The 23,894-nt window shown below is 39.6% G+C and overlaps 3 protein-coding genes across 3 annotated transcripts in view; all 3 read left to right on the forward strand.

Moving 5' to 3' along the window:
• Positions 1–11,633, forward strand: part of LOC132103102 (integrin alpha-8-like) — an 85,030-nt gene extending 73,397 nt beyond the window's left edge. The window contains exons 27-30 of the mRNA XM_059507929.1: positions 5,156–5,269; positions 7,575–7,676; positions 8,822–8,944; positions 10,862–11,633. Coding sequence (XP_059363912.1) covers positions 5,156–5,269; positions 7,575–7,676; positions 8,822–8,944; positions 10,862–10,951 — 429 coding nt within the window. The 3' untranslated portion in view covers positions 10,952–11,633. The remainder of the gene's footprint in view (positions 1–5,155; positions 5,270–7,574; positions 7,677–8,821; positions 8,945–10,861) is intronic.
• Positions 11,634–12,782: 1,149 nt separating this feature from the next.
• On the forward strand, positions 12,783–18,546 carry LOC132103652 (nuclear factor 7, brain-like). The gene is made up of 6 exons (XM_059508743.1): positions 12,783–13,361; positions 13,449–13,544; positions 13,637–13,867; positions 14,099–14,121; positions 14,270–14,388; positions 17,693–18,546. Exons 1-6 carry the CDS (start codon positions 12,975–12,977, stop codon positions 18,241–18,243), a joined length of 1,407 nt encoding a protein of 468 aa, XP_059364726.1. The 5' UTR covers positions 12,783–12,974; the 3' UTR covers positions 18,244–18,546.
• An 800-nt stretch (positions 18,547–19,346) lies between these two features.
• The window catches only part of LOC132103103 (protein FAM171A1-like), a 37,187-nt gene continuing 32,639 nt past the window's right edge, over positions 19,347–23,894 (forward strand). The window contains exon 1 of the mRNA XM_059507930.1: positions 19,347–19,673. Coding sequence (XP_059363913.1) covers positions 19,562–19,673 — 112 coding nt within the window. The 5' untranslated portion in view covers positions 19,347–19,561. The remainder of the gene's footprint in view (positions 19,674–23,894) is intronic.

Raw genomic sequence — 23,894 nt, forward strand, 5'->3', positions numbered from 1 at the left:
ACGTAACCTCGGTTCTCTCTAGAAGAGCGTACGAGTACTGCGTCTTAGCTAAGATGCTACGGGAAAAGTCTCTTTTCACGAAATACTGAAGCAAAAAATTATCCTTAATTTTGTATTTTTGTAAAGTGCATTTGCAGCAGTACACAGCCATAGGCGAGACGGCTCGTTCGCTCATTGGCTTGTTCTGCGGCAACTGCACAGCCTATCGAGCGCGGGCTGATGCAACATCAGACCAATAAGGGCGCTTCGTCAGAGAACGCAGTACTCGTTCGCTCTTCTAGAGAGAACCGAGGTTACGTTTAGTAACCGAGTACGTTCTCTTACGAGAGCTCTCTCGTACTGCGTCTTAGCTAAGACGCTACGGGAACCCAATGTAAAACGCCGTGCGCGCAGGGATCACACACCAATAAACCTGAAGCAACGCCCAGGATTTACAGTGCACAGTCACCTGAGGGACTCGAAGAGAGTCCAGGACAGAAAAGGGAAAAAGCCCTCCGTCCTATATCTAGCAGCATCCGTAGATGCGGCAATATGACATCACACAGCCGAGGCAAGGCCTGACCAATGTGGCAATGCGGGTCTTACGCAATACTGCCCATATAACAGTCGGCAGCGCATAGCGCTCGTGAACTCAGAATTCCCCTCAGGGCCCTGATTCGACTATACCGACAACAGCCTTGCTTGCAAGGCGGGGACCTCCAGGTTATAGAACCTGATAAATGTAGACGGCGAGGCCCAACCTGCCGCCATACATATATCCTGCAAGGAGATCCCAGTAGACCACGCCCACGACAAGGCGACGCCTCTTGTGGAGTGTGCTCTGACGCCCAACGGGCACTGAAGGCCCCTGGAAACATAAGCTAACGCTATGGCGTCAACTATCCATCTGGATAGAGTCTGTCTCGAAACAGCCATTCCCTTGGAACGTCCACCGAACGAGACAAACAGCTGCTCCGTCTGCCGAAAGGCAGCAGAGCGAGACACATAAGCTCTTAAAACCCTGACAGGGCAAAGAAGACTCGAGTCTCCATCCTCCCCTGACACCGGCAGGGCAGACAGGGCAATAACCTGAGCCCGTAACGGTGTGTTGAGGGATTTCGGCACATAACCGTGCCTAGGTTTGAGTATGACCCTTGAGTCATTGGGCCCAAACTCCAAGCACGACTGGCTCACCGAGAGCGCGTGCAAATCACCCACACGCTTCACAGAAGCGAGAGCCAACAAGAATACTGTCTTGAACGACAGATGCTGAAGGCTAACCGATTGGATAGGCTCAAAAGGGGGACCCTTCAAGGCCTCCAAAACCGCCGCGAGGTCCCACATAGGGACTGACGGAGGTCTGGGAAGATTCAGCCTCCTAGCTCCTCTGAGGAACCGGATGACTAAATCGTTCCTTCCTATTGACTGACCGGACGCCGTTTCAGAAAACGCCGCGATGGCCGCCACATAAACTTTGAGCGTGGATGGGGCTCTGCCCTTATCCAACAGCTCCTGTAGGAAGGAGAGGACCTCCGTCACCTCACAACTAAGGGGTGAATAACCTCAAGCTGTGCACCAGCTGGAGAACACCGACCACTTCGAGGCATACAGACATCGTGTCGACGGAGCTCTAGCCTGAGTGATGGTATTTAGCACTCCCACTGTGAGATTAGCGGGTAACCGTTGAGCGCCCACACATGGAGGGACCACAACTCCGGTTGAGGGTGCCAAATCGAGCCCCTGGCCTGCGAGAGGAGGTCCCTCCTCAACGGTACCGGCCACGGGGCGACATCTGCTAACTGCATCAAATCTGGGAACCATGGTTGGTTCTTCCAAAGAGGTGCTACAAGCAGTATTGAACATCTCGTTTCTCTCACCCGTTCTATCACCTGCGGAAGGAGGGAGACGGGAGGGAACGCATAAAGCGGGCAGCACAGCCATCTCCGTGACAGCGCGCTTTCGTTCTTGGAAAAGAACGCCGGGCAGTGAGCGTTTTCGTGGGACGCAAAGAGGTCCACCTCCGCCATGCCAAATCTCTTCCACAACAGCCGGACTGTTTGCGGGTGTAGAGACCATTCGCCCGTAGGAACATTGCCTCTGGACAGCCTGTCTGGACCCAGATTCTGCAGTCCAGGCACATGCACTGCTCTCAGCGAGCGCACGTTGCGCTGTGCCCAAACAAGGAGGCGTTCCGTCAGCCTGCATAGGTTTCGGGACCCGAGACCGCCCTGGCGATTTATGTAGGACACCACGGACATGTTGTCCGCACGAACTACGACGTGGTGATCCTTGATATGGGGACAAAAGCGCGTCAGCGCGTTCTCCACTGCCAGCATTTCCAGGCAGTTGATATGATGGAGCTTTTCCCGTTCTGACCATAGGCCAAAGGACGGTCTGCCTTCGAGCAGCGCTCCCCATCCCGAAGTGGAGACGTTAATCGACACCATTTTCACACTCAGGCTTACACCTGATCGGTACCAGCCGTTCGCTGTCCAAGGTGCTAGAGCCGCAACACAGCTCTGATCGACCTTGAAATGCAGCCGGCCAGACGCCCACGCTCTGCGCGGCACCCGCGCCTTCAGCCATAACTGCAGGGGGCGCATGCGGAGCAGGCCCAGCCGCAGAACCGGAGATGCTGAGGCCATGAGACCCAGCATCTTTTGACAGTGTTTGAGCGACACGGTCGCGCCGCAGCGAAAAGAACTCGCTGCGCGCTGAATGCCCATCGCGCGCTGTGGTGACAGCCGCGCCGTCATGGAACACGAGTTAAGAACTATACCCAGAAACAGGATCGTCTGACTGGGGTTCAGCGAACTCTTTGCCCAATTGACACTGAGGCCGAGCTTCTCGAGGTGATCGAGTAAAACGGCCCTGTGGTCCACGAGCTCCACTCATGATCGGGCCAGAACCAGCAAGTCGTCCAAATAATTCAGCACTCGTATGCCTCTGAGTCTGAGAGGAGCGAGCGCTGCATCCATGCACCTCGTAAACGTACGAGGAGCCATGGAGGACTGTAAACTGGTATGCCTGGCCACCGAAGGCGAATCTCAAATATCGCCTGTGGTTTGACGCTATCTGTATTTGAAAATACGCGACCCTCAGATCTATTGACATGAACCAGTCCCCTCTGCGAATATGCACGAGGAGTTTCCTAGTCGTAAGCATTTTGAAACTGCGTTTCATCAATGCCTTGTTCAGCTGTCTTAGATCCAGTATGGGCCTGAGACCCCCGTCCCTCTTGGGCACCAGAAAGTATCTGCTGTACAGCCCCCCCCCCCCCTCGCTTTGAGCTTGAGACACAGGCTCTACAGCCCCTTTGCTCAACAGTTTTGATATTTCGGCCCGAAGTATGTGTGCTACTTCTGTTTTGACCGTAATTTCGACGAGCGCTGAAAAGCGCGGAGGGCGTCGAAAAAAACTGTAGTGAGTAGCCTCTCTTTATAATGCCTAGCACCCAATCCGAAACCCCTGGAAGCGCTGACCATGCATCTGCATGAATGGCTAAGGGCTGGATGCGAAGCGCGCTCTGTTGACCGGGCAACGGCGGCGCTTGGGTGTGCTGCGCATTTGAGGCGGGGAGCGCGCTGATCACAGCGGGCAGATCGATCCTCCTCGACCCCGTCCCGGTGCTTAACCGACTGGGGGAAGGCTGAGCAGGTCCCGTGGGACTCGATATGTCTGCGAGTAACTGTGGGCTGCATATGTGCACATTTACCACTTTCAACTCGCTGTCTGCCTGTGCAGAGCGTACGTGCACGGGCCTCGTTTTTACAGAAGCCACACGCCGTATGTGACATAGTGTATGTGGGCATTGGGGAGTGGGCACGTTTACTATGCGGCGCGCTCGACCGGGGGGAAGTCGTGGCCTAGTGGTTAGCGAATCGGACTCACAATCGAAGGGTTGTGAGTTCGAGTCTCGGGCCGGCAGGAATTGTGGGTGGGGGGAGTGCATGTAGAGTTCTCTCTCCACCTTCAATACCACGACTTAGGTGCCCTTGAGCAAGGCATCGAACCCCCAACTGCTCCCCGGGCGCTGCAGCATAAATGGCTGCCCACTGCTCTGGGTGTGTGCTCACAGTGTGTGTGTGTGTTCACTGCTCTGTGTGTGTGCACTTCGGATGGGTTAAATGCAGAGCACAAATTCTGAGTATGGGTCACCATACTTGGCTGAATGTCACTTCACTTTCTTTTTCTTCTTTCTTATCTGTGTCGATCTTATGTGCGCGAGCCCTGTGTGAAGGTCAGTGCTTATATGTGGAGATGGGCACTGAGCAGTGGGCATCGTCACTACATTTATAGCACCATCGGCCGTGGCCGGGACACCAGAAATTACACCTTTTTCGGGAAATATCTGGGTAGCCGTGATAACGGTTTTCGTGTGCAGGCAAGCGGGCAACCGTACAGGCTTGCGCATTGCAAAAAACGCTGAAACAGTCACAATCTCTGGAACTGAAACAGCGGCGCGCTTAGGTGAGAGCCCGGCTGTGCAGTTGCCGCAGAACAAGCCAATGAGCGAACGAGCCGTCTCGCCTATGGCTGTGTACTGCTGCAAATGCGCTTTACAAAAATACAAAATTAAGGATAATTTTTTGCTTCAGTATTTCGTGAAAAGAGACTCTTCCCGTAGCTTCTTAGCTAAGACGCAGTACGAGAGAGCTCTCGTAAGAGAACCACGACGCTCCGACTTTTAAAAAATCCGCTCCTTGCTCCAGTCAAAACCACACCGCTCCACTCCGCGCTTCAACCGTCTCTCATACTCTGATTGCGGGCACGGGCCAGATATTATTGCTGGTGGGCTACCTGTTGCCAACCACTGTACTATGCACATAAAAAAAAACAGTTGACATAGATACTTACACAGATACACACCATCACTCATCTCTTTAAATGTGACCACAACAAATGCCTCAAAATCAAGTGAGGCTTTCAAGACACAGCACAACTGCAGAGGTACAGCAATGTAAAAATGATTATATTTTACACTTTTCGAATTCTACACTTTAATACTGTTTGTTATTATTACAAATGGTATTATCAGTAAAATAATTTAAGTGACAGGTTGAACTGAAAAACGTAATTTTATGGCTAACAGGAATAAAGATATGAGATATGAGACGAAATTAAATCCTTTTTAACTTTTTTAAACTTTTTCTCTCATTATGTGTGTTTGTGACAGAACTGCTCAAATATCAACTGCCTGATGGTGGAGTGTGTTGTGGATCGCTTAGATCGAGGGCAGAGTGCAGTGATCAAGTTCAGATCTCGACTCTGGGCTCACACCTTCTTACAGGTACTTTTATCACACAAATATCCTTGCATTTCTTGCTAATTAAACAAGAAAGTTTTGTTGGTTAACCTATTTAAATTGGTTCACACAAAAATGAAAACTTTCATTTTTGAAAAGCATTTACTCATCCTCATGTCACTCTAAAAATGTAAAACTTTCTTTTCTATGTATAACAAATGTATAATAAATAGGACACTCTTTTGTATTTTTTAAAACACACACACACACACATTTTTGTTGTTTCAGCCTTATAAGCCATGTTGAATTGTCAGGAAAGCTAAGTATTAAGACTGTCACTGACTGTGAGGATCTTTTGGTCATACCAGCCTTTTTTCAAGAAGAGGGAAAATACTCCTTTTGCTTAAGATAACTGATATGCACTTATAATAATTAATTAATAACAATATTTGCAGTGATACATGTAGACAGGATATATAGGCATTCTGTTTTCATTAAAAAAAAAAATAAAGAACTTATGTCTGTTGGTATGTCTGATAATAAAGATATAATTATATTGAGATGTAGCGAATATATTCAGATTTGCATTTATATATTCAAGATTTTTAAAGATATATTCCTATTTAAAATGTATATTTTCAGAATTATAACTATATATTCATGATTTACATTTATACATATTAACAATTTACATTTATATTTATTCAGACATATATCTACATATTGAAATTTACGTTTATATATTCGGAATAATAACTACATGTTCACAATTTACATTTATTTATTCAGATTTGTATATATATATATTCTGGTTTATGTTTATGCATTCTGATTTAATTTGATATATTCAGAACTATATATTCTGAATTACATTTATATATTCTATTTCCTTTTTGTCCCTTCATAATACGTGCATACATACATACAAATATCTCCCAAAGTTCCACAGAAGAAAAAAAGATGCATGCAAAAAAATACACACACACACACACACACAAAACACTGAATACCAAAACGTGTCAAAATGTGTTGTTTTTCTATTCCAAAGAAAGTAAGTCATACAGTTTGGAAGAGCATGAGTGTGAATAAATGATGACAGAATTTTCAGTTTTGGGTGAACTGTCCATTAAGGAAATCTGCTGGGAAACCCAGCATCCAAAGTACAACATCTGCTGGATACAGTCTATGTAACTACAGAGTACAATGCAGAATGGAATCTACTGTAGTGTATAAACATTCACAAACTGTCGCAGTGTTTTAGTTGTTATCTTCACAGTATCCCAATAAAGTCCAGCTGGTGATTTTCACTTCTTAAATCACTGTATGATCAAAGGCTCTTATTAAGCTGCGTTTACACTGACTGTGACTTTCAGCAACAAACTGACCAGCAATGATTCATTTCCAATGAGAGTTGGCTATTTCAGGCATCATGAGAGACAATGGCCGATGCAATAAAGTTCAGCAGAGTTCAGGTTAATGCAAATGCACAGCGACATAATTTATCTACTACCAATGGGAGTGCAGACAGTGAAGTGTAAAGAACTAAGTTACTTAAAGAGACTGTTCACTCACCCTCATGTCATTCCAAACCTATATTACACTCTACCTTCTGTGGAACACAAAAAATATATTTTGAATTATGTTTCAGTCAATACAGTGTTCTTTTGGACCCAACTGCCTTTCATTGTTTGGACAAAAAAACTGTTAAAACATTCTTCAAAGTATTTTCTTTTCTGTGCCAAAAAAAAAAAGCCATTCAGATTTCGGACAGAATGAGGGTGAGTAAAAGTCTCAGGCTCAGATGTTAGGCTAGTGTCACAGGAGATGACATCACCAGTCTAGTTAGACATTTTAGACACCTCAGTCACATGACATCATAAACCCTGACATCATAAGAAGAAATGCCTTTCATCTCATGTCCACAGAATAGTCCTGAGAAACCAGAAACATGTATGAGAGAACGTAGACTGGTGTGTCTGCAGGACAGTAGTGGTGTGTGTGTGTGTGTGTGTGTGAGAGAGAGAGAGAGAGAGAGAGAGAGAGAGAGAGAGAGAGAGAGAGAGGGAGAGAGAGCGAGAGAGAGAGAGGGAGAGAGAGAGAGTGATCCTATTGTGCAATAGGAAGTACTTTCAGTTTTTGTTTTGCTGCTCTTTTGACCACTGCTTCTCGCTAAGCCTCATCCATGCTGAAGCCATTACAACTCAAGGCCCTGTCAGACACTCAAATGTGCATTCTGTTAATGTTAATCTGACATGTTCCTCTTCTGCAAGGGACCAGCCTCTATCGCGCTCGTGCCGAGATGTTTCCATGTGTGTTGTATTTACGCTAATCCATTGCTTTCCTCTGGCAGAGACGGAATGACCACTACACGCTAAACTCCACAGTGTCCTTTCAAGTGATGTCCATGCCTTACCGGATCAAAGCTGATTCACTCCCACACCAGAGCCAATCAGTGAGTAATCTAGTGTGTTTGTGTGAGTGCAGTCTGAGGAGAGAGGAAAACAACAGAGCAAAAGGAGAAAATGGATTAGAAGGAGAGAAAAAAAATTAGCTTAGTTCAGTCGGTTTAGCTTCAATAAGGAAGGTAAAAGGAGATTATGGAGTAATTTGAAGCATGGAAGTTTCTAACATTCCTATTATTTGCTGTCTGGCAGTTTTTCCTATTTAGAACTGAGTGAAGATTATAGAAAATCACCAGGAGCAAAATCTAGAAATGTTACAAATCAAATTTGAACTCTCTATTTCCACAAGTGCACCAAAATTAAATGTTTTGGAGTGTACAGTACACTACAGTTAAAGTTAGGGATCAGTAAAAAAAAAAAAAAACTTTATTAAATATATATATATATATATATATATATATATATATATATATATATATATATATACTGTATATATATATTCATTTAGCAAGTACACATTCAATTGATTAAAAGTGACAGTAAAGACAAAATATTTTTTTAAATAAATACTGTTCTTTTTAACTTTCTATTCATGGAGGAATACTTTTGAAAAAAATGTATCACTGTTTCCGAAATATATTAGAATGATATCTGCAGGATAAAAACTAGAGTAATGACTGTTAAAAATTCAGATTTACCATCACAGCATAAATTACATTTTAAAACTAGATATATTACCATAGTATATTGGTGGTATTTTAGACATGTACCATGTTATTCTTAGTAGTACATTGGAGTTCCATTTAAATACAATGGTATCACCAGTACCAGATAATATCATGTGCTGTTACAACCACAGTACTTTTTTATAAGGCTCTTTATGTATTGACAACATTAGGACTTCTAAATGCTGTAAGCAAAACATAATACCCACACTTTGTGACAGATGTGTGTGTACTATACACATGTGTGTGTACTATAAAAAATCGACAGAAAATGAAGGAAATGAAATATTAACAATAAAAAAGCTTTCTGAAGGATCTTCTGTTAAATTTAGTTGTAAAACTAGACTGAGATGAGAGGCGACAAGGAAAAGTAAGCTATCGAACTGGTTTATGCATGCTAATATAATAGCTACACCAGTGCTAGTAAAACATTAATGGCCTCTGTGTTTTTGTTCACTTGTGTTTTTAAGATTGGCACATTTGTGGTGTGGGCCATTCCTGATGTTTCTTTTGCCATTCCCCTATGGGTAATAATTCTGGCTATACTGCTGGGACTGCTGGTGCTGGCTATGCTTAGCCTAGCAATGTGGAAGGTAGGTTGATCTCACACAGTCCTACACTGACCTCCATCGGCTCTAAACAGGATGCTGTTGTGAATACAGTAACAACCAGTCACAAAACTGATAATAAAAAAGTGAAAAGGAAAAAAGTGTTCCTGTGGCTCAGTGGTAGAGCATTGCGTAGCAGTGCAAGGTTTTGGGTTCGATTCCCAGGGAACACATGTTAGTTAAAAAAAAATTATCCTGAATGCACTTTAAGTCGCTTTGGATAAAAGAGTCTGCTAAATGCATACATAAAAATAAAAATAAAATAATAAACAAGCTTAGTGTTTCATGGCAAGCACACAACGCAGAGGTCTATTGTATTGTGATTAATGCATGTACATGCTGCTGGATGAAGCCAAGCTACGGTCACATTTTCTAGGTCTGTTCTTGTTTTTCCAACAGGCAAATAAATGCATTAGTCTGACTGAAACTGAAAGTTCATGGAAACATACAGAGGAAACACATAAGTTGCCATTAGTCTTCAAAAACAGCAAAATGTTTCTGTCTGTGCTTCAGTGAAATAAGAAAACAAAGGAACTACAGCGGGTAGAGAAAGATATGGCTGCTAGAGATAGAGTGAGAGAAGGAGATGGTGGAGGAAGTAGAAAAGGGGGTTGCAGGAAGTGAAGAGAAAAAGAGGTATGGGGAACACTGAAAAACTTGATGAAAATTGGCAAATCAGATTAACAGATAAAAGAGAGAGAGAGAGAGAGAGAGAGAGAGAGAGGGAGGGAATGCTGTTGCAGTTGGGCATTAATGAGCCATTTGTGATGTTATCAGTGTTTTGTCTGCAGGGCTGTTCTCAGGCTCTTGATTGTGTCCCTACAGAGGAGACCTGCCCTAACTGGCTAACATGTACAAACACACTGATGAGTGACGAGTGTGCGTGGGTGCACGAGAGGAAAATATCAATTAAATGAGAGGGGGCTTTTAGAGCAGCTGCGGCTCTACATCTTAGTTTAACACAGACCATTATATGTTTTATAGATAGTGTCACATAAAATGGATTAGAAAAATCAGGAAAACATGAATGTGTCCGACTGAGAATACTATGTAATAGCCCCCTCTTGTGGTAAAATGAGTTGTAGACAAAGTGTTAATGAACTTTTTTTTTTTATCGACATCAACATTTTGAATTAATATATAAATTGTATTGTATAACATGTATGTATATATATACATGTTATACATAATACACACACACACACACATGGATGGACAGTATTTCAGATACATTTATTTAAAATACGTATTTGAAATGTAAAACACTTTTTAAAAATGCCTGTAATCTATAAATGTAATTTATATATCTGAGACTTAATTTGATATATCTGCACATTTCTTTTATTTAATGCAATTTAATACAGTTGAAAATGTAAATAGAAATCATTTTTATTTATTATTCAATTTTATGTCATAATAGATTTTTTTGTTTGTATGTTTTTTTTATTATTTAACATGGAGGTTTAAATTTGATTCTGTGTGTGTGTGTTATAAGTTATGATGATTAATGTTAGTATTAGGATATAGAATGCTTATATAATAATTAGGTGCTGTAAAGGTAAATGCATTTATGTCAGCTGCTCATATAGAAGCCAGATGAAGTGCTTATTATGATTACTGCCCTACTGCTTATCACAAAATATTTATAATTTTAAAGGAAGTTATATCTGCTTAATCAGCATATCCATAAACAGATCTGATTGGAGTCCTTTGAGTGAATCTCAGATCTGAAATGGGCCATTGTTTTCAGCCTCTGAGAGCACATCTGTGCAAGTGTTTTAGAAGACATAACATTGGAAGAAATGAATCATGTCTGTTATCCCCGGGGTTAATATCCTTATCATCCGTTCTGTCTTTTTTCTTTTCCTCACCCATCTCGTCCCACCTGCTCTCCTTCTTCAGTGTGGCTTCTTCGATCGGGCGCGTCCACCCAAAGACAATGATGTGTCAGACCAAGAGCAGTTGACCGCAGAAAAATCAACTGACGCCTGAGAGCAGAACAGATGACAATTCTGAAAAAAGAGGTCATGGGATGAATCACCATGAAGCGAGTGGAGGGGCTGTGTCCAAAGGTTTCGGTATCTTCGTAGAAGACTACAGATCCAAGCCTGTAAATAAACTACAGCTCTCACACTGGACTGCAATCTGTGAGCTGGCCCACAGTACCACTAAAAACATTTTTAAAGCTTTATTTAAAATGACCGAAGAGCAAGAACTCTGGACATGGCACTCTGATAGAGCTGCGATCCAAAGAGCGATATGCTAGAACAAGACTACAGGCTGATCAATACAATCCTGAAGATCAAGATCTCACTCTCTGATCAACTCCATTGAATTACATTGAAACACAGGGATCATTTTTGACAACATATTGTTTAAAACTACCAATAGAACTTAAGGTCATATCTTCTCATAACCAGCTCAGCACTGGATATGGATCATTCCACAATAAGCTTCGTGTTGGCCACACACACACTGCAGCTAAATATGGATTCACTCCTCTTTTAAGACATTTCCGATGTTTCTTTCATTTCATATTTAAATATCAAACACCAAACAGGTTAAACTGTTCCATATTTGATGTTTACAGCCGAGAGATTATTACTTTATTATTATGATTATTACTGTGGCAGCTTCAGGAGTGACTCCTGTTTTATGTACACACACGGAACAATAATTTAGGAGATTCACACCCACAGTCGTATATGGTTGTCACTCTCAAAACTTTGCAGTGTGTATATGGCCATTTTTAACAATGTTTAAAAAATATCACACATAGAAAGTCACATACTGTATGCAAATAATTGATGTCACCTACAAGTATATTTTATGTATTGTCATAAAATTAATTGATAATGAGGGTGTAGTGGTAAATTCTGCGATCTGACTAGAATCTTTATTCTTACAAAGCTGGTCTATTGCATCATCAGCCTACAGTGTAGTTTCATAGCATTGTCTCATTTCACATGCCTTGTTAATGATTCTACTGATTACATGTTGGAGCTTGTAAAATAATTGCTCACTAAGTACAAATATGGGGATGGGGGTTATGAGCAGATATAAATTATATGTGCAATAATGGGACATTTTTGAGTTGATAATTTGTGTGTACACTGGCTCCAAAATGTGTAAAACCTGAGGTTCAGGTTGTTTTGTATATAAAGTTAAAATACTTGTCAGGCTTTGACAAAGAATATTTCTTTTCCAAACTAAAGGGAACAACAATATTTTGTCTTTCACCACTCTAAATGCATCTATAAATCACCAATAATGTTAATGACATGGGCACATTTATTTAATCTGTTGGGAATTCTTTTTTTTTTTCTTTTTCTTTTTTTTTATACAGACTGCTACTGTAACGTGTTGTATTCAGATTATGTTAATAACATCTTTTTTTCCTGGTTTCATATATATATATATTTTTTTTACCTCAATCAATGCCCAATCAATGTATTTCAATAAATATGGACTGATAATACAAGAACTGTTTTAAAATTTTAGTTTTAACGAAACCACATCTTGTCATTCATATTTTCTCCTCTGGAAGGACATGATCAATGTTTCAGTTCTTAACTGATATATTATGATGCGCAGCCTTGTCTATTTTTAGTTTACACTTATGAAATTAAAATGGAATTTAAACTAATTATATGTGTCTGTGTGTTTACGAATTGTAAAAAGATTCTACTTTTGAAATGACTAAAGTGAGGCAGAAATTTCTATTTATCTATCTAAAATAAAAATAAAAATAAATCTCCAACGTTGTCTTAAAACATTTTGCGTGGTTATATAAAGTCACTGATGGCCATGTCAAGTTACTGACACGCCAAACTCTCAAAGCGAATATCAGTACTAAATTAAAAGGAAAGTGTACAATGCTTATGAAATTAGTCACTCTTTAGAAGAAAACGAAAGCGAAAGTTAAGTCCAAATTTTAGGTGATTTTGTGTGTTTATAACTGAATTTGCTAGAGCGAGCGCTTCGAGCGAGACAGTGGCTGATTGAACGGGTAGAAATGGCGTCGAAACGTCCCTTTACTGAAGAGGACTTTACGTGTCCTGTTTGCTGTGACATTTTCAGTGATCCCGTGTTGCTTCGGTGTGGCCACAGTGTGTGTAGAGACTGTATCCAACAATACTGGACGACCAAAGGTTCAAGAGAATGTCCGCTGTGCCGAAAAAGATCCACCAAGAACCCTCCGGTAAACCTGGCTCTGAAAAACTTGAGTCTCGCTTTCCTGGATTACCGGGGCCCATCAGAGGAGCTGTGCGAGGTTCACCGGGAGAGACTGAGTCTGTTCTGTCTGCATGATGAAGAGTTTATGTGTGTGGTTTGCAGAGAGTCACACCAACACAGAAATCACGCGTGCCGTCCTGTCAGTGAGATCGCTGAGGAACATAAGGTATAGTAAGTCCTGGTGGTGTTTAGTGGCCTTCAGTTTTGGAACACTTTTTATATTCTAACGGACTCATGTTGTCTTAATTTTTAGAGAGTTTTTCGCTGTGAACTGGATCTCTTGACTAGAAAAAAGAAGATTCTAGAACATGCCAAATTTAAATGCAGTCACCAAGCTGAGCATATACGTGTAAGAAGGATGAGTTTGATTTAAGAGTTATTTTTATTATTTGTGAGAATTCTATGACATTATAGACTTTTGTATGTGTATTTGGTTTTCAGCACCAGGCCAGTCACACAGAGAACTCCATCAGAAAAGACTTTAAGCATCTTCACCAGCTTTTATATGATGAAGAAAAAGCCTTGCTTGTTGCACTGAGGAAGGAAAAGAACCAGAAAACACAGGTCATGAAAAACAAAATTGCGAAGATTAATGAAGAAATATTATCTCTGCCAGAAACTATCAAAGAACTGAGAGGTAAATTGCATACTGGGAACGTCCAGTTTCTTCAGGTTAGCCCTTTATTTTTTATTCTCTATCTCTCTTTTTAAAATTCTGTTTAATTTTAATCAGTAAGGTTACAGAAAAATAACCTGTGAAAAAGTAGTAAAAAAATATACTTTATATTCTAACAGTCTATATATTCCGATTATAAAACTGGTCTTTTTTTTCTGAAATCAACTAAACAATTTAGTGTATGCTGGTCTTCATTAACTTTTTATATTTCCTACAATTTTCAATAGAACTTCAAGGACATGTTGGAGAGGTCAGCAGGTTTACTCTCTTTCCTCTTTTTTCCCTCAGTATTGAAGTTAAAGGGTTACTCCACCCCAAAATGAAAATTTTGTCCATTTTCATTTTGGGGATGGAGTATACCTTTAAGCAGCAGTGCTGACCTCTGAATGTATTTTCAGAGCCCAGAACATGAACCAAGAAGCAGAAACAATTCAAGGAGGGCTCATTGATACCGCAGAATACCTGGGCAATTTGAAGTTCACAGTGTGGTCGAAAATAAGAGCGTCTATCAGTTACAGTGAGTTGATTTATAAAATATTCAGGCACATTGTCATGCACAATATAAAGCTTTTCTCTAGTGAAGCTTATAAGCAATTATATGAATTATACAATACGATCTGTGATGATAAAAGGCTGTTCATAAAGAGCTTGAGCATTTATAGTGGTAGATAGTATAACTGCAGCACATGCTTCAAATAAACAGAACAATATTGTGCATTGTTGTGAATGATGTAATAGTTATTGTTAGTTATTTTATAGTAATTTTTCTTGGTGTGAACTGGGTCTAAGTGTGTTCATTATAAAAAAGGAAAAGTTTCATTTCAAACACATCAAGTTCTTAGAAATGTACTCTTTGTATTCATGTTGGTTACATGGTTTTGTAAAACTTGTAAAACAAAATTACATTTTTCATTACACATGTACACAAAAGGCCTGTTTCTTTCAAATATTGTTCACAAATCTGTCTAAATCTGTGTTATTGAGCACTTCTCCTTTGAGTACCGGTGAGTATGGTGGCAATGCAACAACTGGGATGTTTTCAGCTTCCTGGAATTGTGTACAGATCTTTGCAACATAGGGCCGTGCATTATGCTCCAACATGAGGTGATGGTCGTAGATGAATGGCAAAACAATGGGCCTCAGGAGGATCTCATCACAGTATCTCTGTGCATTCAAAATGCCATCAATAAAATGCATTTGTGTTCGTTATCCATAACATATGCCTGCCCATACCATAACCCCACTGCCACCATGGGCCACTCGATCCACAACCTTGAAATCAGCAAACCGCTCACCCAGACAACGCCATACACATTGTCTGCCATCTGCCATCGGCTAGTGTGGAAACACGTGGTCTGCGGTTGTGAGGCCGGTTGGATGTAATGCCAAATTCTCTGAGACGCCTTTGGAGATGGCTTATGGTAGAGAAATGAACATCCAATTCACGGGCAACAGCTCTGGTGGACATTCCTGCATATTGTGGCCTGCCTAAGGCGGTGTGCAATAATCATGCTGTCTAATCAGCATCTTGATATGCCACACCTGTGAGGTGGATGGATTATCTCGGCAAAGGAGAAGTGCTCACTAACACAGGTTTAGACAGATTTGTGAACGATATTTGAGAGAAATAGGCCTTTTGTGTACATAAAAAAAGTCTTAGATCTTTGAGTTCAGCTCATGAAAAATGGGGGCAAAAACAAAACTGTTGTGCGTATAATTTTGTTCAGTATATATGTGACCCAGGACCACATAACCAGTCTTAAGTCGCTGGGGTTTATTTTTATTTTTGGGTCAAAATTTTCAATTCTTTTGTATGCCAAAAATCATTAGGAAATTAGGTAAAGATCATGTTCTATGAAGATATTTTTTAATTTTCCTACTGTAAATATATCAAAACTTAATCTTAATTTGGAAAACTTTAAAGGTGATTTTCTCGGTATTTAGATTTTTTTTGTACTCTCAGATTTCAGATGTTCAAATAGTTATATCTCTAGGGCTGGGAATTGATTCCAAAAAGAATCGATTCTGAGGCATTGGGAATCGCGAGTCGATTCCAGTGGTTGGAATCGATTCCATCAAGGGGAATCGACTCCTCGTTCATAGTCTTTTTCAGTTCAGCAAAGCTTATCTATGGGAGTCTCTCAAACGGAAGGCTACATCCGACAAAGGCTGCACACATTTAAATTCATGAAAATAAACAGAAAGAAGAATTTTAGGATGTAGCCTTCCGTTTCAGAAGCAAAATTCACCAAAGCCATAATTACAACAACTGTGAGATAAATTATTATTTTCAATATATATATATATATATATATATATATATATATATATAATATATATATATATTGCCTTCTGTCTGCGGTCCAGCTCACCCCTAAACCATCTCGATTGGGTTCAGGTCCGGTGACTGTGGAGGCCAGGTCATCTGGCGCAGCACCCCATCACTCTCCTTCTTGGTCAAATAGCCCTTGAAAATAGTCATAGTCATGAATAGTCATAGTCATGAAAATAAAGGAAACTCTTTGAATGAGAAGGTGTGTCCAAACTTTTGGTCTGTACTGTATATATATATATATATATATATATATATATATATATATATATATATATATATATATATATATATATATATATAACAAAAAAAAAATCTGAGGTTATTTTATGGTGGAACTGCCTTGTCCACAGTTTTGAGTGCTGCATCATTTCGTCATTTAGGGTCTTGATCTTATTACCATCTGACTAAAATAATTTTTTTTTTTTAAACATTTCTGTCAGCCAATGATAATTATAAAAGAACACGTCACAAGCATAGATCAGTGGTTGAGAGCGCATCTAATTGACAGATAAACCATGAGCTCTATCAGTCATTAATGTTCTGGTTATTTTGTTTCAGTGTACAATTTGTTAATATTGTGCAAAGTCTACAAAGTAAACTTCATCATTCAGCTGAACTGTGCACATTTATTTTAGACATTTCATGTCTTATTTAATTCACGCGACAAACGCATGTCCCTGCTGAGCTGGGCTATGACTAATTTCACAGGCAACGCTGAAAAACTAAAATTTTCGTATCGTCTTTTTTCAGCCTTATATTATAGAAAGGATACATTATACGACCTATTCTGCAGTCATCATGGTGAGATTAGGTTCCTTTAATAAAAAACAAACAAGAATCGAAAACAACAGTGATGAATCGATTCTTGGAATCGATTCCCATCGATTCCAGGACCAGGAATTGGAATCATAATCGATTCCAAACAGCCCTATATATCTCAGCCAAATATTGTCCTATTCTAATAAACCATACATCAATGGAAATATTATTTTATTCAGCTTAAATAATTTTTTTACATAATACTGGTATCTATAATGCATTGGTGCATGTACTGGTGTTGTAATGCTACATTTCTCCAAATCTGTTTCAATGAAAAAACTAAATTGTTTACATCTTGGATGGCCTGAGGTTTTTTTTTTTTTTATTGTACTTTAAAATTTTTGGGTGAACTATTGCTTTTAATACGTTTTCAAGGTAAAAGCTATTTTTTACTGAATTCATATTAATAATTCATAAAAAGTATGGGGAGTCTAACCTAACATTTTACAACCTGAACTACTTATTCACACTAAAATAGTTATTATGAGGGTCTGCAGAGGTCCTCTCTGATATTTCCTTTTTTTTTTTGACCACATGATTTTGATTTTTTTTTGTTAAATCAAACATTAATAATCAGTGAAGCAGTTTTATTAAAATACTCGTTTCTAAGCATCATTAAATGATTACATCTATAATGCAATATCTTAGCAATATTCTGTGTTTTCAGCTCCTGTGGTGCTTGATCCAAACACTGCTAACTCTCAGCTTATACTGTCTGAAGATCTGACATGTGTGAGGGACCGAGATGAGCAAGAAGAGGAAGACATAGTTGGAGTGCAGCTTCCTGATAACCCGGAGAGGTTTGATAGGTGTCCCTGTGTTCTGGGCTCTGTGGGCTATTCCTCAGGGACACACATATGGGATGTGGATGTGGGCGACAGCACTTTCTGGATGCTGGGTGTCACTACAGAGTCTGCCAAGAGAAAAGGAACCAACAGCTTCCCCAGTGAGGTCTGGTGCATCGGCTATGACAACAACACACTCAGTATAAAGGCTCCTCAGGAGTCATGCATCTCTCTCATTTGTTGTGAGAAACCAAAGCAAGTGAGAGTGAATCTCGATTTAGATAAAGGACAGATTTCATTTTCTGATCCTTTCAGCAAAACACTCTATCATACATTCACAACCAGATACACTGAGAAGTTCTTTCCATTCTTCTGCAGTCTGTGCAGCATTTCTTCTCTAAGGATTCTGCCTGTGGTCAAGCTCTCTAATTAAAAGAGGTATAAAGACTGTTCAGAAGCTTTTGTATGTTTGGCAAGATGTCTTTCTTGTGTCAGTTTGCAGTGTTTCTTGTCTAGTTTGCCTGTCGAAGAAAATTTGTAATATAAAAAAAAAAACAGTCCAAAGTGACTGGTTATTTACAGTATCTTCTTGAACTTTGACTCAGTGTTTTTTAAAGCTTTTTGCATTTTATTTTATATTTTTATGTTCAGTTTTCAAAAGTTAATTTGGTTTGCATTGGAAAAAAAAGTGTGAATTGGTACATTTTATACAAATAAAGTGTCTCAGTGTGAAGTTCATCGTGATAATTTTTAATAATTTTTGAATGAACCTTGTCTCTCCTGTTTGCATGTTAGCGTTGATGATGGAAATACCCCCCACTCCCTCTCTCTCTCTCTCTCTCTCTCTCTGTGTGTGTGTTTATGTATATATAATTGTGACTTGTATGTATTAGAATAGTTATAAAATAAGTATCAGTATCTTATGATATAGACCATAATTAAGATATCATAGCGAAATGAATAATTAACAGCAATGATTTGAATAGCTAGATATTAATCATAACAGTTGAATCCCCATAGAATTCCAAAGCAATAAAAGTGACAATGAATAAATCTATATATAAAAAATCATAACATTTGTAATGCTTACTCAATATTATATTCATAAAATATAATAACAAAAATTCAAAAACTAAAATGTATTTTTACATCTGCAGTAATCATGTTGCATTTACCCAATATTACATTTAGAATAATAAAAAATATATATTTTTTACTAAATAAAATATTTATAAATATATATTTAGTTATTGCACTTTTTGAAATGTCTTCTTTTGAAAATATGAGTTATTGAAATATCTGATTTAAAATTTCTAAATGCATTGTGGTTAATTAATACATACCATAGACAGTAAAAGAAAGATACATACCCAGTTTCCGTTGATGAAAAATGGAAACCATGAATGGAAAAGTTTAACAGTCACTGTTGTAATTTACAGTACTGGACTGTAGATAGAGGTCTACTCCTTCTTTCTGCAGGACAGTCCAGCGCCATCTGTTACTGGCACTGAAATGGTTAAACTGGTGGAGTTGACTCGCTTTCTGTCGTTGTGGGGGAAAACAGCGGCAACGCGGGGATGCTGAGCGGAGGGGTTTTCTAATTGCCGTCGGTGTTCAATGACATGAGCAAATTTGCTAAAACACTAAATTATGGCAGTGAACCTCAGCTGCTACGAGTCTCTAGATACTCCTGCCGCCGCTTAGAAAACACTTATTTTTAAGCAGATTCCTTGTAACCGTGAGCTGCAATAATGCGAGGGGCGGACAGCAGCAGCAGGTCTGCCGTGATTGTGCTCTGCCTGCTGGGATGCGATTTATGGACGGCGGCTGCTAAAACACTGCAGGAGAACAGCGATACCAAAGGTACGAGACAATCCGTTAGCACCCACTTATACATCACTCCTGTGTAGGTTTATAAAGATCGTGATAGAGATTTGGAAGCTTTGCTTTGACTTTCTGGATGGCATTCTGTGCTAACTGTTAGCAACCTTAACGTTAGCATGTAATAACGCAAAGTGTGTAACGACGCTAAAGCGAATGCAAGTCTTATAATTAAAATAGTTTCCCATGTATTATTGCTTTATCAAATCAAACTTTGTTAAATGTTCGTAGTTCGATCGATGTTATGTAAGTCTCAAGTCATCTGTTTGAAATCGGATCTCATTTTTGATACGAGCATCATCCCAGCTTCCAAAGCACATGAACTGACTGGAGCCTAGCTGTGTCATTTCTGTAGCGAGACCAGGGAGTGTTACACTTTTGTCTGTTACTCACTGTTAATTTGTTAACAGTTTTGATATAATATTCCCATATTTATCTGATAAAACTTATAGTAGATGAGAAACGTACAATGTTTCAATGAACTGAATAAATGTGTAAAATACAAAACAATAAAAGAAATTGTTTGTGAATTCAATAAAAAAGTAGAATATATATTATAATTAATATTCTAATAATATATGTGCATGTACCTTCCCTGTTTGGTCAGTTATAATAGTATTATTAGTTTTTTAAATATTATTTTTATAATATAAATAAAACAGGAGAACTTGCTGCTTTAGATGATACAGTGTCTATTATTAAGCATCCATTTAACATTTATTATTAGACATTAAAATATACTTTCTCTTTCTATACTTTCTTATATACTTATTATTATTATTTTCAGTAAGTTCTTTATATTTTAAATAGAGAGACTTAAGAAACTGAGAAGACTTTGTATGATAGAAATTATCAAGGTGATGGTTGAAATCCCTTAGATATTTCTGAAATCTTAATGGACCTTGTTTATTTATGCTGTTATGGGTTTATTATGAGTTTATTTCAGGCTTCTGTCTATTTCGGACTGTTTTAGTCTAAATTATCTCGCTAATAATATAACGTAATGCAATATTAAGTGTCTGTGCATTAAGATGTCAATGTGCCGGCGAGGAATGAAATTGAAAAGCCATTTTCATATCAGTAATTCACATTTGACATTTACGTAATCCAGATATCATGCTGAATAATTTTAGGTTAAGCACGGATGTCAGATTACAAAAACCTGCTTAAATGATATGGTTGCCAAAGCTCACCTCTTGATAGCAGATTTATTTAGCAGCTCATAGACTGAGCTTATGTGAGGAATCCCCCTAAACCCCCTCCCTCCTTTGATGGAGTGTCCTCCTCCCCCTCCGTCTCCTGCTGATGAGCAGCAGCATCACAGATGGGTCTGCTGCTCTCTCTTCTTTAGGACAGTAGACTGCCACAGTGGATGCTTTGAGTATGCAAAATAGAGCTTTCCTGCCTTTTGTCCGGTCCGTGCCACTTCCTCACCACTGGGATCTGAAAGGGGACTGCTGTGTGTGAGGCCTTGACACGGTGGACACGGGCCTGGAGTGAGATTTGCCGTGCAGATTTGAATCTTATAGGCTGTATTTGTTTATCTACACTTCATAATGGAAATGTAGTTTATGCAAAGCTATGTTATTACTGACCCCCATATTGCCCGTATGCCAAATATTGCTTATGCCAACAGGATGATATTTACTGTAAGCAGTTGCTTGTTATTGCACACTCACCCAAAAACATAGACTAAATAGACTCCTTAATAGTTTCCTGCTATAATGCACAGGGGCTTAGAACAATGGGTCTTAGGAAGCCAGCTATGTTTTAGAGCTTGAGAGACTCATAAAGGCTGATAAAGAGAATAAGTCTGGTGTTTCCCACTCGTTAATTATCAATAATGGGGTTTTCTGTGGTATAGTCTCTGGATTTTTGATATTGCATGTAGTGCAGAAATGGAAAGTTGTGTCTGTTTGTTTGCCCGCTAGCATTTCAAAGCATTTTAAGCACACCGGAGACCCCTGTTGCGCTTAATTTTTTATGTGGTACATGTTTTTCAGAGAACACTCAGACATTTTCTCATCTCTGATTACCCAAACCAGATTATCCCATGGGCAAGCTGCCGAGTAGCAGACTCTTTCTCTCTCTTTCTCTCTCTTTTTCTTCATTCACATGCATTATCTTTCAAACAGAGATAGTGGACTCTTATATCACTCTAAATGTGCTTTGTTAAAGGGATGGTTGATTGTGATTTAACTTTTTTTAACATTAGTTAGTGTGTAATGTTGCTATTTGAGCATAAACAATATCTGCAGAGTTGCAGCACTGAAAGTTCTATGCAAACTGCAACTAACGATTATTTTTTCTGTCGACTAATCAAAGATAATTTTTGATTAGTCGACTATTTTAACGATTATTTTTATTACAATAAATAATTAATCTAATGTTCTTTTTTTGATTAGCTAATGAATCCTTTGGATAACTTTACAAAAAAATAGAATTACAACTTCTAATATAATATTTCAACCTTTATTCATTTTCAACCAATGTGGTTTAAGTTTTTACAGTATACAAAAATAAAGAGGCAAAGAAAATTATTTTACTATGGTAAATATGAGTTTACGATAGCGCTTATAATTAAACCACAAATTTACAGTTGTCTGAATAAAATGTAGTCCGGGTTCTGCTATGGTTTAGCATGGTTTCCAGAGATCTGGAGCTGATTCTGGGTAGCTCGGTGGTCTGTGACTGTTGTCTCGCGGCGCGTTGTCTTTTAAAGGAGCCGTTCACATATCGCGTCTTTTGCGCGCTCAAGTTCGTTATTTCCAATGTAGGCGTGCGGTATGTGCGCTCATAATGGAAGCGACGCGGTCGCGACGCGCACGCGAAAACAGGCGCGTTCGCACCGCATCGAGTTAAAAACATCTCAACTTTTCAGAAGGACACAAGCGTACCGCGGGTCATGTGACAAGAACTAACCAATCAGTTTCATCCTTTCCCGTAGCAACGTTGAAAGCTCAGCTAAGATGAAGGAACTGCTGATCATAGTTGTATATGGATTGCCATTTTGAAATAAATTTTTGCAAGAGATTTTTAGTGCTGCAAATTCATTTATCCTTTGCTGAAATTTCTGCGTCTTCATGGAGAGAGCACTTCATGGTTGCTTGGCAACGGCAGACATCCCAGGGGCGCAACTGCCCGAGCGCTTTGGAAAGGAGAAAGCGGCGTGACTAGCATTTTCCACGCGTTTTTAGGCGCGATATGTGAACGGCCCCTAACGTGTGTTCGAAACCCACGCCAACACAGACTTACTTTATTTTTTATTTTATCATTACTTCAGCCACTACGGGTGATCATACCAATAACTTGTAATCTTTACAAGAATATCAGAATCATGCAATGAGCAAGTGTGCGTTTATTAGACACTTAATAATATCACATCAGTGTGTACTTTTAGAATCGTCGAATCTGCTGCGGTCGTTCCATCACATCTGCAGCAGAGACCTGAACCAGGAAGTTGGTCACCAGATCACACGGTAACCAGTTAAACCGTAACACCGGAGAGCGCCAGGATGTTTTCCTCTGAGGTGCTCATGCATCACAGTTGTGTTGCCGTGGTGCACCATATCGGTTTTTCAAAGGGAACAAATGGCCATTTTATTTGGCCTCTTTTTAAAGTATTGTGATAGAATGCAACTTTCTCCATTCCCAGTATGCCATTACGTGAGATGTAAACAGTGTGACGCGTCGACGCATTTCACGCACGTCGACGTATTTTTGTAGTAGACGTAATCGATGACGTCGATGCGTCGTTGCAGCACTAAAACTGAGATATCGTCTTTTAAAATTCTGTCAGTTTAATGCCTACAAAAATGGCTGGTAAGGGACTACAATGAGCTTCTTCCCTGGTCCATTACGTCACGAACCCCGATAAACCCCGCCCCCGGGAACTCGAAACAAAGGGGGCGAGGCCATGCTGTCCGGCTTTAGAGAAGAGGAAGAGAAAACTAAGGGTGCAAGTAAAAATCTGTTCATATATGAATCGCAATTTTGTCTTCTAACGATTCTAATGGAATCACAAGTTTCAAAACCAATGTTCTAAAGCAGCGGCTCTCAATCCTGTTCCTCGCGTCCCCCTGCTCTGCATCTCTCTGCGCAATCCTCTTCATCAATATTCTCTGTATCTCAATTGGGCTCAAATTGATAAGCAATATAGAGGACGTCATTTTTCACAATACAACCAAGGAGCACATTCTGAGC

This window comes from Carassius carassius, chromosome 24 (assembly GCF_963082965.1).
Source record: "Carassius carassius chromosome 24, fCarCar2.1, whole genome shotgun sequence".
Lineage (NCBI taxonomy): Eukaryota > Metazoa > Chordata > Actinopteri > Cypriniformes > Cyprinidae > Carassius > Carassius carassius.

Excerpts from the sequence above, each read along its gene's own strand:
- LOC132103652 (XM_059508743.1), top strand. The coding sequence starts at position 12,975 with ATGGCGTCGAAACGTCCCTTTACTGAAGAGGACTTTACGTGTCCTGTT. Across the intron at positions 13,545-13,636 it reads ACCAAGCTGAGCATATACGT|CACCAGGCCAGTCACACAGA; the intron begins GTAAGAAGGATG and ends TTTGGTTTTCAG. Across the intron at positions 13,868-14,098 it reads GGAACGTCCAGTTTCTTCAG|AACTTCAAGGACATGTTGGA; the intron begins GTTAGCCCTTTA and ends AATTTTCAATAG.